The 18794-nt window shown below is 39.9% G+C and overlaps 1 protein-coding gene across 1 annotated transcript; it reads right to left on the reverse strand.

Moving 5' to 3' along the window:
- Nucleotides 1-1496: 1496 nt before the first annotated feature.
- LOC122074079 (vacuolar protein-sorting-associated protein 11 homolog) lies at nucleotides 1497-17094 on the reverse strand. The gene is made up of 5 exons (XM_042638902.1): nucleotides 16745-17094; nucleotides 14375-14548; nucleotides 13849-14172; nucleotides 11963-13741; nucleotides 1497-2384 (listed from the first exon to the last, which is right to left on the reverse strand). Exons 1-5 carry the CDS (start codon nucleotides 16964-16966, stop codon nucleotides 2031-2033), a joined length of 2853 nt encoding a protein of 950 aa, XP_042494836.1. The 5' UTR covers nucleotides 16967-17094; the 3' UTR covers nucleotides 1497-2030.
- Between the last annotated feature and the right edge of the window lie 1700 nt (nucleotides 17095-18794).

Raw genomic sequence — 18794 nt, forward strand, 5'->3', positions numbered from 1 at the left:
GAGAAAAGGAAGACCGAAGGATGAAGGCTCTAGTAGGAAAGTAAAGTGGCCAAATGAGGGGGGCACACACACTATTTATAAGCAAGAAGGCATCGATCTAACTCCCCAAAGCTCATTAATGAGTGGGACACGTCATCAATTGGGGTTCTCGAGGCTTACTCAAGCCAGACACACGAGTGAAGCACCAAGTCTCGAGGACACCCTCGGTCGGGAGCTCAGGCCAAGGCCAAGCAGACCTGACCGAAGGGTCCTCCCTCGATTGGGGGCTCAGGCTAAGGCCCAGCAGACTTGACCAAAGGGTCCTCCTTTGGTTGGGGGCTTAGGCCAAGGACAAGCATACCTAACTGAAGGGGCTCCCCTCAATCAGGACGAAGGCCGAAGCCGAACGGAAAGGACCGAAGGAGCAAAAAAAAAAAAAAAAAGGAAGAAAGAAAGAAAGAAAAAGGAAAAAAGGCGTGGTTACTCCCATTGGAAGGGCTTCTCAGTGGCAGTAAGGGTGCTTCTGATACGCTCAAATTAGTCACCCAGTAGGGTGTGGACGCTGGCACCCAACTATCAGAATATTCATAGATACCCAATATAACCACGACTCCAAAGTGGGGAGACTTGAGTACTCTTCAGGTGGTAGAGACGTACTAAGACTCTAACTACTTGAAGAGGAGAAGATATCCGAATAGGAAATATTCCCTATGGAGGTAGGGAGACGTGAGGAGAGGGAGCCCTCCAAAATCGCCCTAAGTTCGTGAAGGAGAAGGAAGACGTATCTCAGAGGAACTCGACAAAGAGAAAATCCTATAAGAAGAAACCCAGAAAACAGAGCGAGAAAAGTCAATACATTCACACCATTACTCTTTTGAAAAAACTGTTATGCGAGTCTCTAACATGGGCGTCGAAGGACTAATCCCGGAGCCACCTTCGGACCTCTGCTTTCTGTGCTTGTGCAGGATCGATGCTCAGCCTTCACAGATTCTCGACGGCAACACCCGTCAATCTTTTTGTATGGATCCTTGTGCTCGTTTTTGCTTAGAATCTTCATATGTAACCGACCTCATTAAGTTGGGATAAGTTTTGGGTGTTGTTATTGTAAAGAAGGGAGAAAGAATCCTCTCGGTCTGACGTATGCATAGGCCTATGGGAGGACGCATGGGAGCATCTTCAATGTACAGTGAAAGGGGGCAGCTCAGTCTTTTCACGTCCACCTACATCTGGACATTTCCTACACCAGACTGACAAGGCTCTTTTTCCCAGTAAAGAAATTCAATTTTCTAGTTTATTGTTGTTGTAATGATCCTATAACAACAATCATAACCTTATCCCAACTATATGGGGACAGGTACATGGATCAGTTGGAAACAAACATAACAAGAGAAGAAAAGGCAAGTTGTGATGGAAATGGAAATGGAACTGGGCAATAGAAATTTTAACATTCAAAAAAGAAAAAAAAAAAAAAAAAAAAAAAAAAAAAAAAAAAAAACAAAACAAAACAAAACAAAACATGAAGTCTAAAGACATCTGCCACCCAATGCCGGCTGTAACAAATGATTTACAAAACTCTGCAATAAAAATAAGGGAACTACAAACCTCACGTCATACACAGGCTAAAAAAAATGTAAATCAAATTTTGCACCACATGCCACATCTCTTCTTCCATTTACTACACTGAAAAAAAATTATAAGAAACTAATCATTTTTAAAGATTTTTCATAGAAGCAACAGACTTCAAATTAAAAAGAATATACTGCCGACTGATATTTCAACACATTGGCCTTCCTTCCCCTATTCGCTCTTTGGTCAATGGATCACTACGACGAACCAGAACCAGAACCAGAACCAGAGCCAGGCAACAATAGAATCCAGTATCACTCCTCCATAAAAGCAATTGGTCCTCTAATCCTTTCACAAACAACAAATCTATGCAAACAATATTCACCGAAGGTTTGCCGGTCAGCAAGGCCTGACTAACAATGAAGACTCGACAAAATCAAAATGCCTTCTCACAAGCCACCATTGGAGGGAGCTGCCCCTGACGTTTAAGTATCACTAGGGCCAATGGTAGTTTTGCTGATCACGCCCTTCCCAAAATATCCAGCAACCACAGAGAACCCATCCTTTGAGTTCTTCACTTGGTTAAAGAACCGATCTTGGTCTTTGGCATTCTGCTCCAGGCTTCTCTTCATTTCCAGGACAGATCTGTACTCAGGAGCACACTCCGGGCATTCTTTCTCATTGTCCCCAAGGCAACGTTGGTGAAATGAATGCATACACATAAAGTGAACTGCAGGGAGATCAAGGGTGAAAGTGCATGCAGTGCACTTGCTTAGCTGGAAGATCCTTGCATTGGTCCTAAGATCATGGATTTCTTTCCTCATTACTGAAGTTTCTTCCTGCATAAAATTGATCATCAGAAAAATCAATTGTCCAGCAATCATATCAATCTGTTGTCCAGGGCAAAATAAAGAATAAAAAATCAACACTGGAGTACAAGTCCCATATTTTCGTCATAAACACATCATGTAAGAAGCTATTTCCATCTTAAAATGTGGCAAGATCAGAAGAAATACAAGAAACTTGTGATTCTTATGTTAACCTCCATCCAGGATGGCATCATATGAGCATATTTCCTTTCAACACAATAGCCTGTATGTATACACGACCTTAACCAAGTAATTAGTTTTACAATGTGAGATCAAAAATTCAAGGAGTGCGCTTGGTCCAACGGTAAAGTACGAATGATGCGACCTGGTGGTCAAGCGGCGAAACAACCTCTCAACATTCTTGGGGTAATGTTGCATAGTTTTCGTCCCCCCGGGCCTCACACATGCGGGAGCCTTGTGCACCGGTTACGGCCTTTTTTTTTTTTTTTTGTGATGTCAAAAATTTCATAAGCCATTTAAGTTTACAGCTATTTGATTCAAGATAAGAGACTCTTCAGGAGTCTAAAGCTTAACACTCAAGCTTGGATTGGTCCAAATCCATATCGCATGTTGAAGAGTAGAGTAAAATGTGATTTACACAAAGTTACATCCCTTACAGAAATAATAACTCTAAGACCACTTCTGATGGGGCTCTACTTCCAGTCAAATGTAGGGTCGGAGGAGACCTTCAACTCTTCAAAAATCCAGCCACATCTGATGGCTAGATGTTGTGTACATGCATGCACACTACATGTTAGTAGAAGTTACACATGTGGGATAGGTTAGTCCACTACTGTAGCACGTAGCATGGGAAGTTGTATAGTTATTTTGTATGGTGTCATGGGATAACAGAGTAGTTACCTAGTGTGAGTGTGAGCCGTGAGAAGGGAAGTTGTATAGGAAAAGAAGTGTGGTGTAACGGCTGTCATCAGCCCTATATATTTGCAGCAAGTATGAGAATGGATTATTTTTGCATCCTAAAATTTCTCACGAGGAGGAGGTCAGGCTTCCTCAATAAAGCCGTCATTCCCCCCTACAATTTCTCTCGTTCAAGGCGAGTTTCAAAATAGGTAAGGACTCTCTTCTTCCACGTAAATACCAGCTTGGTTCAATGGACCAGAGGATGGAGAAGCTCGAGGGTGACGTGGAAGCTCTCTCAGAATGGCAACAGGAGATCATGGACAAGCTGAACGAGGTCGTCGAGAAGTTGGATTCACGATTGGTCGCGAAACGAGTGATGCAGTACTGATTTAAAGGAACAAAATAGTACCAAACAGGATCGAAAACAAAGAATAAAATTTCAGATTATGGAAGAATTGTTGTTGGTAATTCTCACTCAAAACAGTCACTCACCAAAGGTAAAATAAGAAAATAAAGAAGAGGGTGAGAAGAGATTGTAGAAGAAGAAAGAAAGAAGGAAGGGAAGAATGGGGGTAGGGGAATGGCTATCTCAGACTAGGTCTTTCACCCTAGCTCTCACAGCTGATGAACACAACCTAGTCAGGAAAATCTTTGCAAACAGCAAGGGAATTTCATTTAATCCATTGTCTTTTGTGTTACAGCAATGCCTCTTTATATAGAGGTTAAAGACTTTCAACACATACTAGGACTCAAAATAGGAAACAACTAAAATTAGGAACCTACTTAACAACAACAAAAACACCCAAAACCTTAGCCCACCTTAAGGGGTTGGCTACATGGAGATTCCAAGCAAGGACGAGTGTGAGGATCCATGCCAAAAGATTGACGGCCTATGGCTGATTATAATAAGTGCCGGCTGTCAACCTGACGCACCACTACAAATCAGCCACAAGCTTATAACGATAGACTATAATAAGGTACAACTGTCTACCTGACGTACCATATAGATCGGTCAAGCCAAAGTGTCCTTCATGCATTACGTCCACCACCAAGACAATCTATCAACCAAATTATAACTGATTTAATTAGTCATTCACAGTTTCATAGTTTAAATACATAGGTTCGGGATCTGTGTCAAATGGATTGAAACTCGAATCCAGGAAATGATCCAATTCATCAAGGCTCCATTTGGTCGTAAAGGAAATTGAAGGGCAAAGAAGTGAAATTTCCAAACATAAAAGGGAAACGCTTGTAATCATTACCCCACATGATTATGTCACCAAATTTGTTTACTAACAAAAGTGTTGATTTAGGGAGAATATGACTTTTTTTTTCTCTCTACCTTGACACAAGCCTCTCGATTTATAATGAAATAAACCCCTAACAGAGACTTAAGGGTTCGTTCGGTTACAACCATAAATTAACCCTAAAACCCATTATTACAACACTCCCCCTCGAGTTGGTGTATGGTGGAGCACATTAGTCTGATCTGATCAAACTCCACATACAAACCTGCCAGGAAATCATAAACCTAGAGGATCTCCACACGTTTCTTAAAACCTACAACTTCAGTAGCACAGGTAGGCCGATACGTTTCATAGAGGGGGGTATAGAATTGATGAGATAGGACATTACCAGACAGTTGGTAGCACCCCATTTGTCTCGAGGGGCACCAATAGTATTGGGCAAGCAGTAGTACCTATAAGGTAGCCGGCACAACCTCGGCCAGCAATAGGCAGGCAGTAGGAATGGGACCACATCAGGTAGTTGCTCACATCCAACTTAATGTAGCTAGTACAAAACTGTAGTTGCCATTAAAGCCACGACTCCCTCCATCTTAGAGAACTGATGTGACAAAATCTTCAAACGACATAGGTGCTGATCCCAAGAGCAATTACAAGCTATCGTCCAAATCTAGTAAAGCATAAGGATTTGGGTCTTTAATTGTCCAGATCTAGTCTGTCATACAGATCTGGATAGAGTATAAGGTTCCAAACACAGAGAACTCACCATCGAGGGTAATACCCTAAGAGAACCAAAAGAGAAGAGGGGAGAGAAACCCTCTAAAATAAAAAAGAAGCTAGCGAGAGAGGGATGGTGCAAGAGAAGACCGCGAGAGGAGAGAGAGAGAGAGTCGTGTGTGAAAGAGAGGGTGGTGGAGGGCTTAGGCGATGGAGGGGATCAGCTTGGGAGGCACAAGGGAGGGGCAACAGTGGTGGTCGAGAGGTGGGAAGAGGCAGTGATGATGGTGGGGTGGCGGCAGTTATATATATATATATATATATGTCTCTAACTTGACACGTCTCTCTATTTATAATGAAATAGAACCCTAAAAGGCCTTAAGGGTTCGGTTGGTTACAACCATAAATTACCCCTAAAACCTATAGTTACAATAAAAAGACATAATTGGACTCTTAGTAGGACTCCTAAAACACAACTTAAGACTCTAACATGGAGTTGACTTAAATAAAGCAACAATCATATCAAGACTAGTCTCTAATTAAGCTAACGAAGTAAATCTTGTTTTCCTACTTTTAACCCATATTTTAGGCCCATTAAGGCCTAGTACAAAGAAAACCCATAGATCAAAGGCCCAACACCTACATAAACCAACCCAAGATATATTTCCAATAAAATAAACCCTTTAAGTGACTTATCTATATCAATGAGAGGGAGAGACTTCTATAGCGCCACCTATGAACCATATGGAAAGACATAGATTCACCGAGAGTGGCCACCCAAGCAGTTCTAATGACTTTGCACCAAAAAAAAAAAAAAAAAACACTTGCTTTTCCACAATTCAATGGAGGAGAGGACACCACCAGTTGGGCTTGTCGGGTAGAGCAATTTTTTCAATTCCATTAGAAACCCGAGGAGAAACGGGTAGCATTAGCTTCCTTCCACTTGGAAGGTGAGGCCCAACTTTGGTATCAACATTTCCGATGAGAGCGAGTGAAGATGCCGTGGATACACTTTTGTGATGGGATACAGACCACATTTGGTTTAACGCAAATCGATGTCTTCTTTGGGGAACTAGAAAAATTGCAACAGTTGGGGTCTGTGCGCAGTTAGCAGACACTATTTGAGAAGCTATTATCTAAGGCAAGACCAGTTCCACCTCATCACCAAGTCAGCTTCTTCATCAATAGCCTCAAGGACAACCTTAATGCAAATGCAATGGCGGGGCGTCCCTCTTCCCTATTTGCAGCCATCAGGCTGGCTTGCCTCTACGAGGCATGCAACACCACACAATGGGGCTTCCCTCACTTCTTGAAACTAAAAGGGGAGTTACCACCCAAAAGGAGTCTTACCCCAACAATCAAATGCTGCCAATAAAGAAGATGACTCTGGTAGAGCTGCAAGAAAGGAGGTCCAAAGGGCGTCTTACAGTTGGAAGTTATAGAGATTAGGGTTAGAGATGAAGAAGATGAAGAGAAGAGAGGAAGTTAGAAGAGGGAGAGAAGTTGATAGGAGAACGAGATAGAATAGGGCAAATCATGGGAGAGCATTTTTATCTTCCCACTTATATTAGGTTCAAACTATTAACCTAAGGAAATTAAATAGTCCTTCTTAGGGAGTTGATAGAGAAAAATTGAAATAGACTTGGGACAACTCAATATAAAAACATTTTCTAAAGTACCCCTATTACATAAACTCCAACACTACCCCTCAAGCTGGAGAATAAATGTCAAACATTCCCAGCTTGCATAAGAAAGTACTGAACTTGTGATGAATGAGTCCTTCGGTGAAGATGTCTGCCAATTAATCACTTGTATTCACAAAAGGTGTGCAAATGTTGCTATAGTCAATCTTCTCTTTGATGAAATGCCGGTCCAGTTCAATATGCTTTGTTCTATCGTGCTGCACAGAGTTATGGGCAATGCTTATAGCTACTTTGTTGTTATTATAGAATCACATAGGTCCTTCAATGTCATACCCCAACTGAAGAACCAACCGACATAACCAAATGAGTTCACAAACTCCATGAGCCATTGGCCTATATTCAGCCTCTACACTAGATCTAACTACAACAAGCTATTTCTTGCTGCTCCATGCATGCACACTAAACGTTAGTAGAAGTTACATAGTTAGGATCGGTTAGCGCACTACTATAGCAAGTAGCATGAGAAGTTGTTTAGTTATTTTGTATGATGTCATGGGAAAAGGGAGAAGTTATCTAGTGTGAGTACAAGGCATGGCAAGGGAAGTGTATGGGATGAGGAGTGTGGTGTAATGGCTGTCATCAGCCCTATATATTTGCAGCGAGTATGAGAATGAATTATCTTTTGCATCATAAAATTTCGCTCACAAGGAGGTCAGGCTTCCTTGATGAAGCTGTCATTCCCTTTACAATTTCTCTCATTCAAGGTGAGTTTCAAAATAGGTAAGAAGGGCTCTTCTTCCACGTGCATACCACTAGATCACCCGTTATTGGAGTGACTCAAAATTAGAAACAAAACTCAGATTTAGAGACTTACCAACTCTAAGGTTTATGGCCATTGGATGGCCTTCAAACTACTGAAGAAGGAGGCCAAGGACAAGGAGAACAACATACCAAAAGAAGGGCCTGGCTTAATGGAGAGATGGGGCAATATTTCCACATGTAGCTTGCTGCCAGGAATCTCCAAAATAATGGAGCCGTAGGGTATACTTAAACTCCAATCTTCAGGCTAGGATGAAACATGATAGGACAGGTTAGGTACAATCAACAGCACCTTAGTAGTCCTCCAAGGGTGGTCGGATGGCCTCCAACAGAAACTCAGTTGGAGTATAAAAATTAGAAACTAGGAAGAAGAGGAAGTAGAGAAGAAAGGGAGGAAGAAGAATTAAGGCCTCTCACCAATGGCCAAGGGGGGAAGAAGAATTAAGGCCTCTCACCTATGGCCTTGGTAAGTCTCTCACTAACTCCAAGGCATCTCACAGCACAATGGCATAAAAACCAATGATTTTGTTTCATTCATTAAATCATGGGGTGTGCTCAAAGCCTCCTTACAATTATATGATGAGCTGTAGAGGATAGATAATTAAGGAAACAACTAAAAGGAAGTCCCACGCATAGTATTAGGGGTGGACTTGTACAGAAACTCAGCAAGTAACAAATAAAAGGAAAGATACTTGTGCTATCTAGTTGAATCTAGCCAAAACAAAAATTAGAATCTACAAATAAAGAAAAATAGAAGCTAGCTGTCCTCCCCCCCCCCTCAGGAACTTATTGAGTGAACGCTTAGGCCATGTTTGGTAACACTCTCCGGAAGTAATTTCATCGATTTCTTGCTCACCCAAAGCAGATTTAAGAAGAATTCTGGTTGGCACGGTGGTCTGTTTTGCAATTCACAGAGAACATTTCCAGTTCAAAAAGTACCTAGTGAGAACATTTACAGAGCAAAAAATTCATGCTTTTATCGTTCGTGAGCAATTTTGTAAGAACACTCACGAATTTTTCCCCCCACTCCCGACTCTCTCGTCCCTCTCCTCTCTTGCAACCATGGTGCAAGATCTTGGCGAGATCTCGTTTTTTTAATTGAGTGAGATGAGATCACAGCGAGGTGTAAAAATGACAAGATCTCGCCGAATCTCGCCTCTCTATGCTTTTTTGAAGAAAAAGCACTAAGGAGCAAGAATTTTGATGCTTTTGCTTGGGGAACTCCATTCCTACACCCATTGAAGCTTAAGGAGTAGAGAATATTACCACCTCATCCACATTTGGAGTTACTTTTCTTCTCAAGAACCATTTAGATTAAAAAATCTTCTCAAACCATTTGTTCATGGAAACATCATCAATACATGTTGGTTTACATTGGTTTTTTTATATGTGATTCATATCACTGATCTATGGATTCATGGAGGGAAATCAATTTTTCTGTTTTTAATTTTTTTAAATTTTTTTTTAAATAAATGATGCATACTGACCTTATGTTGTTATGCAGCTTATCTTATATCATTTCAAATTTTTAATGTATGTTAATGTGACTCATCAGTCATTAATGTTAATTGTTAATCAATTAAGTAATTATCTATGATGTATTTTAAATTCCTATGATTATGGTGTGTCATGAGTTGATTGTGGAATGTGGATTGTGGATTGTGAAATAAAGCATACTAGCTTAGGGTCCGAAGAATTGAAGACTACTTACATAGGGTACAAAGTCAAAGTACCATTTAAATTTGATTTTTAAAAAACTGATGTTTCCATTGTGTTTAGAAGTCCTAAAATAGGGTAAATACCTAGTTTCAGGGACTACAAAGACCATATGGCCACCAAAACTAACCATCAAGTCGACCGCAAAAAAATACATGATCTTGGCGAGATCAGATCTCTCTTTTTTGGATCAGCGAGATGGGGGGCGAGAACAAGATCTTAAACCTTGCTTGCAACCCACCATTGAGGCAGGATCTGTCCCTCCATTATCAAGATCAGCACGAATCTCCTCCACTCGCCTGAGGTACTCGGTGAATTTCTGAGTGATCGCTTCCTTAAACTTATGATTCTTCTCGTACTTCAAATGGGTCTTGAAGTACTCCTTGGCATTCACGTAAAAGGGAAAAGCCATGCTGTAATTCCCTGCATTAGCTTCACGAACCACTTGCTTCACGTATTCTATAGCCTGCTCCTCGAATCTTCCGATTCCAATGAATTGCATAGAAAGCAAAACCTTAGGAGAGAAATGCCACAGCAAAGCACTCCAACCCAAAACCCTAAATATTCTCGAGCTCCGATCGGATTTATATAGTTGGTTAAATAATATACTGAAAATTCACAAAGCTACTAGCTTCAAACTCGTGATTGGTGATACTGCAATTCAAACACAATGAAACCTTCACGCCTGATCTGCCCTGAAGATTCTCAAACCAGAATTGGAGAATAAGCAGAGAAAGAAAGGAAAACAGACCGTGATTTCCTGCTAAAGCCTCATGATATCAAGCGAGGTAACTGCAGGTCAAGTTCTTTCATTTTCTTCTATGTATTCGTTGGGTGTCCTTATCTTACACTGTGGATCAACAGGAACCCTATCTAGGAAGCTTATTCATGCGCAGATATACACAGAGCAAAAGGAATCGAAGTTTTAATTGCATCGTGAAAGATTACTATTATTTAAAAAAAAAAAAATGAAAGAGTGTTGGAAGTGGTTCTGTTAAAGTGCTTGTCAAATGCCATTCTTCTTCTTCTTCTCCCCCCGCCCCCCGGCAGCGTTCCAGAAGCACTTTTTTGCCAGGTTACCAAACTCCAATCTATTCCCTGTAATTACTCTCGATGAGCAAAATCAGGAAACAGTACATATGGGTCAAAAGTATTTTTTGAGAGCAGAATTGTTACCAAACGCAGTCTTAATGAGCTCGAAGTGAGGCCCATAACTGGACTAAACTTCCCCAAAAGACTGGCTGATGCGGCACTGAAGACCTACTCACATAGGAAGAAGGCCAACAAGAGAGGCCAAACCATGGCCTGGTCTTGTTGCTGTTTTGTTTACTTAGTTATTTTTTAAGTGTCTTTTTGGTTCAGACTGGTTGAACCACGGTCCAATTTAAGTCATGGTTCAATCCTTGAGTCAATTTAAGTTGCTGGTTAATTTCTTTAGTTAGCTATTCAATTAGTGGAGTCCACATCAGCTAGAGACGATTGTGTCTGGTACCACCTAACTGTTCTTTTTCCCCCTTAATAAAAGCAAAACGGGCAAGTTACTAGCCCACAATTTAGGACCCAAAAAAAAAACCTTTTGCTGCAGCTGCTGCGATTCTTCTCCATTGAAGAGACTTTGTGTGTGATCAAGGAAGGTTTGTTTGATCCAATTGACACCTTGTGGTGCGAAGCCCGGGTAGATTGTTCTAGTACTCATGCTCTTGTGCTACTGATGTTCTATGAATTTTGCTAGTTCCTAATCTATTCTAATTGCCATTAACAAGTAAGTTCTAATCTGGAAATTCCTGTTACTATAACCCTTATTTCTAATAGAGCATACGTTACATGTTTCGCATGAAATCTACCTAGCCTAATCAGATCCCATTCATCTTTTGGTTGAGTGTTCTGTCCACCAAAAGAGGAACTCGACCCATTTTGCAGGTCGATCTGACCCACTGGTCCTTGGTTATTTAATTTCTCCCTGTTCTGTCCCTGTGTTTAACTAGTGCTGCTTTCTGAACAGATTCATTGAGATCGAATCTGAGACCTATACGATTGATTTATGCATTGATTTCTGGTTCTGTTCATCACATATTTCAGATCTGTTGTCAGTCAATAATCAATTACTTATTGCTGTTCTTAGATTTTGGTTCCTGACCATAATACCCTTAATCCTATTGCTACTGGACTCACCCATATCTGCTGATCTGACCATCCAATTAGGCCCAGAACTTTAGCAGGTCATCCCCCTCCCAGTTAGTAAACCTGAACTCAGTTTCATTACCTTTTCACCACCCAATTTGCTAGTCTTTTTTCTCCTTAAATCTGGATTTTTCTTTGAGTTAAATTTGGTACTGTTTTGAATTTCAAATTCAGTTGTACGTTACTGGCTCGATACTGATGGCCTGCTGGGCTTTGTGGACCCAATTCTTGCTCTCCTCCTTCAAGCTACATCAAGATCCTAGATGTTATACTGAAACCTTTTGCATTTTCCATTGTGATGACACATAAAATGAAACAAACAAAGACAAATAATCCATAGAAGTTGAAATTTTTTAGAAACACAAACCTGGTACTTCTCAATAGATTGTCGATCCTCTTCTATCAGCTTTGATTCTTGTTCAAGCTTTCGAGCAATATAATCCTTGACAACTGAGAGACTGAGGCAAGGATTCCGGGAAAGAGTCTGAAGAACAATGATAGGTGGTAAAATGTCATCCCTTTCAATATAAGTTAAGACTTCCTTTACTTCCTTGGAGCAATCTTCCCCAAGCTCTCCAAAGTATTTAAGCAAATCCCCCCAAAGTGATGGGTCTCCTCCATTATTTGAACTTCCCAGCTTCTTGCAGCATGCAATCAACCCTTCATGGTCATGAGCTTGCATGTAGCAAGCAATCACTTCTTTATAAAGCTTCATCTTCTCATAGAGAAATAAGAGCCCCTCTTTAAAAGCATTCATCTCACAAAGAATTATAGCAAGATCAACATCATAAAGTGGATGTTCCAGATTGGATGGCCATGCCCTCTTAAGCAACTGCAGTCCCCTCTCAAGTCTTTCAATACGATCCTTTTCCTTATCTACATCTTTGTCCTCAGCTATTAACCTTTCCCTTGACTTTTCTTTGGAGGTACTAACTACTTCTGTCGCGCTTCTTGCTCTGAGATTGGAATCTCCAGCAGTGTTTTCTCGTGAGATTGATGGGAAGTTCAAATCATAGGAAAGGTACAACTCCAGAAGTGTGTTGTGTATTTCTACCTGAGCTGGTGAATCCTTCACTTTGCTGATGTATTTTTCAAGAAAACTCAGTAGGGATTGTGGGTGATGAATGAAAATGTTGAGAAAATCAACAGGAGATGGTAACATGGATACCAATGTGCCATTTGAGGTCCCTTGTTTAGCTGATTCTTCTTCCTCAGTACAAAGCCTCATCAGTATTTCAATTGTCTCCGCTGGTCTGTGCTCCACAAGAATCTTCCCGTACTCCTTAACCGTGGCCCCAGCTTGACTGGGTTCAAGGCTAGAAATATATTGCAATGCTTCTTGAAAACTACCAAGATCTTCAAGCAAGATCTTTAAGTACCACTCATGTTTACCTGCCTTCTTTGCGACATACATCGCATGCTTATGATACCCTGCCGCACGACACACTCTAATTGCAGTCTCCACATCAAACTTAGGTTCCCCAATTCCCTCCTCACTTTTGATGAATACATTCAGCTTTTCAACATCCTTCAGTTTTGTGTAGCAGTTCAGAAGAAGAGTAGTATGATCTTTAGAAGCCAACCCTTTCTCATGTAATTTCTCCAGATAATTGGTAAGGTTGTATATCCGTTGTGCATCTAGAAATTTCTGTATAACATATGAAGGTTCAAGGTGGCCAATTGTGTGAATATATTGAGCCATAGCCTCATCATAGTCTTGTTTCCCATATAGATAATCCCCATATTTCCTTAAAACATCAGCAGTTGCAGCCGCATCAGCTTGCTGACTTTGGACAAGATTGATGGCAACAGTATACAGATTCTTCTTGAAAAGCATATCTAACTTGCTTTCCATATCCTTCTCTCCTATGCATAGAGCTGTTTTGTCACTCATTATAAGAATTATACTACCCCATTCACAAAGCAAGTGAGAAACTTCTCTAACCACTAGACTCTGGGCAATCAACCGATTCTTCAAGTCATAAATATTGAAAGTAACCTTTCCATTTCTTTGATCAGCAATAACACATAATAGGTACCCACGGAACCAACCAAGAAATTTCTTCTCTCCCTCAAAAGCCCAACAAGGACCACGTCCATCAGCTTCGTAGAAGTAAACGGCCTCCGGGCGTCCAAGAACAAGTTCCTGATTAATTAACAAGAATAAAACTCTCAATTGCTTAAGATACATGATGCTGCTCTCTAAATTTTTATAACAAAAACTATCCAAAAAGAGCAGCCAGAATTGCATACTGAGCGATCACTCATAGTGACACAATTTAAATCACATCCAATATTATCTAGGGTTTGATGCTTAGGTGGCTGCTCCTGCAAACTGAACAGGCTCACTGAACTCGGAGTCACAGCAAAGAGTTGAAGGGCTGGGCCATCAACTCGGAACCCAAGGCCTGTGATAGCTGATTGGCTCTTGTCTGAAGCGTTCTCAACATTAAGCTTGAAACGAGAGATACGCTCACGGGCAATGTCCCCCTTGATGCAGTAAATGTAACCATTATCTAACCCAATAGAGATCAGTAATATTGGTGGAGCTTCCTCAAGGACTAAAAATGATGTAATCTGCAAAGAAACAGGATCATGAGCACAACTCGATGAAACTTGACAACTCAAGCATTCCACCAGTAAGGATACCAAATTTTGGCACATGTTTAAAAGTTAAACATGTGTAAACAAGTATAAGTAGCACTTCTTTACAACAACAACAACAACAACAAACTCAACCTTATCCCAACTTAATGGGGTTGGGTTTAAGTAGCACTACCTTTGCTTCAGGAAATTGATTGGTGAATATTCGCAATATTTGGACACAATCAGGACTTGATGAGCTGGAACCCTCAGGCTGCGTCTTATCAAGGTCAAAAACCTTTAGGCAGATAGGTGAGAGCTGTGGAGATGTTCGTTCATCTTCCCCAACGGTTACTAGGAAATTGCGTTGCTGATTTATCAAGAAATGAAACTTTAGTTAAGTTTCCATCAAAATAGCATCAAAGTCATCCCCATCATCAACGATTGAGAACAATCAAACAAAGGGAAAAGAAACAACAAAAAAATCAGGAAGACGAAGAACACAAAAGAGCCAGTTCCATGAATTTTAAAGGTACATCTCGTTTTCACTAATTTTTTCAAGTTTAGTTCATCTTGGATTCACATTGGCTCATAGTATAATAAATGTCCGCTCAAATGGATAGCTATGCAATAACTCTTATTAAATGATTGACATCATGCCACCAGGGAGCATATTAGTTTCACATTGGGTAATATTTTCAAGCCAAAGCTCGTCTAAGCCTTCGAAGTTTCAGGAACAAAAGATCATATCAACTGAACCAACTCTTAACCAACCATTCAACCATTTAAGGTCATCTATTGAAACACCATATTAAAGATAAATATATTTCAAACTATACCAATGCAAAGGCACAAGCTCTACATTGTATAAGTAAGGTAATTCAGAAAATTATCGGCTCTGACATCCTGTAGTACAAGTAAATGAGAATGCAAAAAATAGGGCACAATGACCTCCCCTCACTGTATATATATAGAGGAAAAAAAGAGATGGGAAGACTTCCCAACCCCAGAGTACAGTTCCCCTCACATGAAATTTTTATTATTTTCTCTCAGCTGCTCTGAATATGTCGTTCCCACGTGGATGATACCTTTTTCAGGACAATTGTTGATGTGGTGTGCAGATTCCTCCCCATAGTTGCAGCATGGGGAACCATCTCTCAAAAGAAAGATATTACAGTGTATTTCTAGATTTTGAAACGGGACCCCATCATCACTATTCATTAATGGTAGATTTTTTCGAAATTCTTGGTGGATTCCAAGAGAAGCCTAAGTGAATCCATTGATTTTTCCACATCTTCTCAATGTTCAACATCTTCAAATTGCTCCATTTCTCTTTCTTCAGGAATCTCTTCTTAGACCCTACTTCAAAAATTTCTCAAACCCATTGGAGTAGTCCTCACACCTTACCATAGAAAAGGGGAAGGAAAAATCCTTCTAATTCCATACATCCTTAACTCCTATGTCATGCTATCCATAACCCATAGGAAACCCTAAAGATTGCGTCACTATCTGGTCCTTCGTCATGTGTGCTCCCAAATTACCAAATATGATGACAGAGTAACCATAAAAATGCAAGCATACAAGAAACAGTAAAACCAAGAGCTGAAATGTGCACACAGACAAAAACATCACATTCTAAGATGGATCGTGAAATGCACAAGGAAAAGGTTTTGAAAAGCCTTCACTTTTAGCAACAAATAAAAGAAAACAAAAAAGATTTTGGATGTGCAGCATAGCCTGTATATTTTAGAATAGATTCAGATTAGAACAGAATAGACATATGTAGTGATGAGTCAATTTGAAGCAACGTTATAAGCAACTTTTAGCAGGTTACTGCATAATAGTGTGTTACCAAGTCCCTATGCTTCTGCATACCATACTTAAGATGTTGGTAATAGTTGAGAAGGGGTATAACAAGCAAGTCAGTCTCATCTTGCTTGCTTGATTGGCTAATTATTTAAGAAGAATTACCATTCCACGTATATCGTCCTGATACGCAAATTTCAACCGGTTTTCTATAGGGAAGCATTATATGTGGTTTATGACGGATTAAATGCAAAAAAATGATAACATATTGCAACTTCCTGATAGGGTTCAAATGCAAAATGCCGATAACCAAATCATGGTCTTCAGTCTTCACAGAATATTGGATAAAAGGCAACATTAGAAAGACTGAATTACATGTTCATTTTGAATACAGTACCTGTGATCACCATCGAAATGTAGCATAAAAATACATAAGTTTTACACTTGTTATCTACATGACGCGATATGAGTTCTAACAGCTAAATTTGCTGCTTTTAGTATATTCTGTACTTTTCGTGGGCCATAATGTGAACAATTATGGTCTATCATCCATGTCATAGCACATTTTGTCATTTCATTCTCATTAATTAAAGTGTATAGGGTTTATTTTCTGTACTTAAGAAACAGCCCACCCCTTCTAAAGATCTTCGAGTCTTACAAATTCCACTTGAAAACTAAAATGAATCTCTTTTTTTCTCTTTTTACCAGAATTTAAAATAAAAAAATAATAAATTAAAAAATCACTAAATGAAAACCATACCTTAAGCTGCTGAAGGAATAGAACAGAAGATGCATGAGCTTGGAATCCATAAATGAATTTCAAGCCGCGATCCAGTAAATTCACGGTGCCATCGTCGCATCCAACGACGATCCTTCCCCTCCCGCTCGAACAGCACTCAATCTTTCCAGAGACTTCATCGGGGATCGAGCACTTTCCGCTGGATTTCTCTTCAAAAAATTCAAATTTCCTCCACTGATACATCTCTGCAGAGCCAAATGACAGGAACAGCGAAGCTGAAGAGAAGAGAAAAGAAAACAAAAACTAATAGACAGACAGAGGAGACGTCAATATACGACGGAAATTCAGGGGAAATAAAAGGGATTGTAAATGGGGCAATTACTATCCCTCCCCTATATTCAACCTATATTTATTCAAAGTGCCATTCTGCCAACTTCTTTTCTGATTCCCCCCTGAAAATACAATTTTCACCCTCTCTTCTCCCTCGGTATTTTGAAAATCCCAAATTACCCCTAGTACTCTCCCTCTCCTCCCGTATTCGGATAAAAATCGTCTGTTTTTCCCCATCCCTGTTTTTCTTGTTTTGCTACCTACAGAAGATGACATGTGGCATTAATTTATCATCAACGGTCAAGATTACATCCAATTTACAAGTGAGTTTGGTTTTTAATTCAATCTTGACCGTTGATTATAAATTAATGCCACATGTCGTCTTTTGCAGGTAGCAAAACAAGAAAAACAGGGATGGGAAAAAACAGACGATTTTTTTCCCCCGTATTCTCCATCCAACAGCCCATTGCTGCTCTGCCAGGACCCATACCCTTTCAGAAGTGGCTCCTCTCCAACTGGTTGGGCATCCAATCAAGCATCCAATGGCTAGGAGGACTCATATACGCACCCTGACACATTGGTGTGTGATCCTAAGTTGTTCTAGTCCCCAGATGCCTAGTTGGGCATCTTAGTGATTGGAGAGGATATTTTTCCTTACCCTATTGGATTAGGTTCTCATATGAGAACTTGATCTTGGGTTCTCGTATATCCTCTCACTCTCACTATCTTTCAATTGTTCGGTGTCAATCCATTACAACACCAATACCTATCCAATATTGATTGGCATATTGGTATCAACAATTTCAACATTGGAACCAAAATGTGACCAGTAGCGATTTGTATCAGCGTATCAAAAGAGAATCTGTATCATCTCAACCGAATCGTCATATTGCCAAATCACTACCATAGTGTTGTATCGCCATATGTTGGATTTTATATTATAAAATATAAAATATTACTTTAGTATATTAAAGTTTCAAATAATGTCAAAAATCATTTTCCCCCCTTTTTGCTTTTTAAAATTGTTTGTACACAAGTAAAGACAAGTCGGAAATGAGCTAAAGTAACTTTTCACAAAGTTTAGTCCCACATTGGTTTTGGATGAAAGGTGTGAGGGATATATAAGTAGGATAGTTTCGTAAGGGTGCAAGCCCTGTGGAAAGAACTCTTTCTTCTCATGTGTGTGTGGGGGTTCCTGGGGTGCTTTTGAGTAGCATCGAACCGAGCTATACTTGTATTATAACAACGAAGTCCAAAATGAAATCAGTCTTTGTTAATATTTTGGAATCCTCTCTGTTGGGTGAAAGTGCTCTCTGTCAATGTTTTTACTTACTATTCTGCAGAAAACAACCTTTGCTTTCCCAAAATAAAAACTCTGCTTTCTACCTTACATACACAGTACAAATACTGAGTATTACTTTGTTCTTCCCTATTGCAATCACTTATTGGAGTTGCACCTTAAGTGATTGGAGAGTTGCTTTATCTAGAAGGTGAGGACGTGTGGTCAACTCGGTTGCATACAAATATGGGGCGTTCAAATACCTTAAGGAGAGTATTTTAATACGACTCAACTCTACATATTTTGAAGGTCTTCTGTTTACATTTTTGCATCTTTACTTTAATCTGTAAGTGATACTCTCCTTCTTTATTTAATAATATTTAGGGTAATTTACAGCGCCACCCCCTAAAGAATGCCATTATTATAGAGACACCCCCTCTATTTCACCAAATTATACACAGA

This window comes from Macadamia integrifolia, chromosome 3 (assembly GCF_013358625.1).
Source record: "Macadamia integrifolia cultivar HAES 741 chromosome 3, SCU_Mint_v3, whole genome shotgun sequence".
Lineage (NCBI taxonomy): Eukaryota > Viridiplantae > Streptophyta > Magnoliopsida > Proteales > Proteaceae > Macadamia > Macadamia integrifolia.

What these genes read in the sequence shown, in the direction of transcription:
- LOC122074079 (XM_042638902.1), bottom strand. Translation starts at nt 16,966, where the DNA reads ATGTATCAGTGGAGGAAATTTGAATTTTTTGAAGAGAAATCCAGCGGA. An exon ending in ATCAATTTCCTGAAGCAAAG is followed by an intron (nt 14,173 to 14,374) that starts GTAGTGCTACTT and finishes GTTTCTTTGCAG; the next exon opens with ATTACATCATTTTTAGTCCT. An exon ending in TCACTATGAGTGATCGCTCA is followed by an intron (nt 13,742 to 13,848) that starts GTATGCAATTCT and finishes TTAATTAATCAG; the next exon opens with GAACTTGTTCTTGGACGCCC.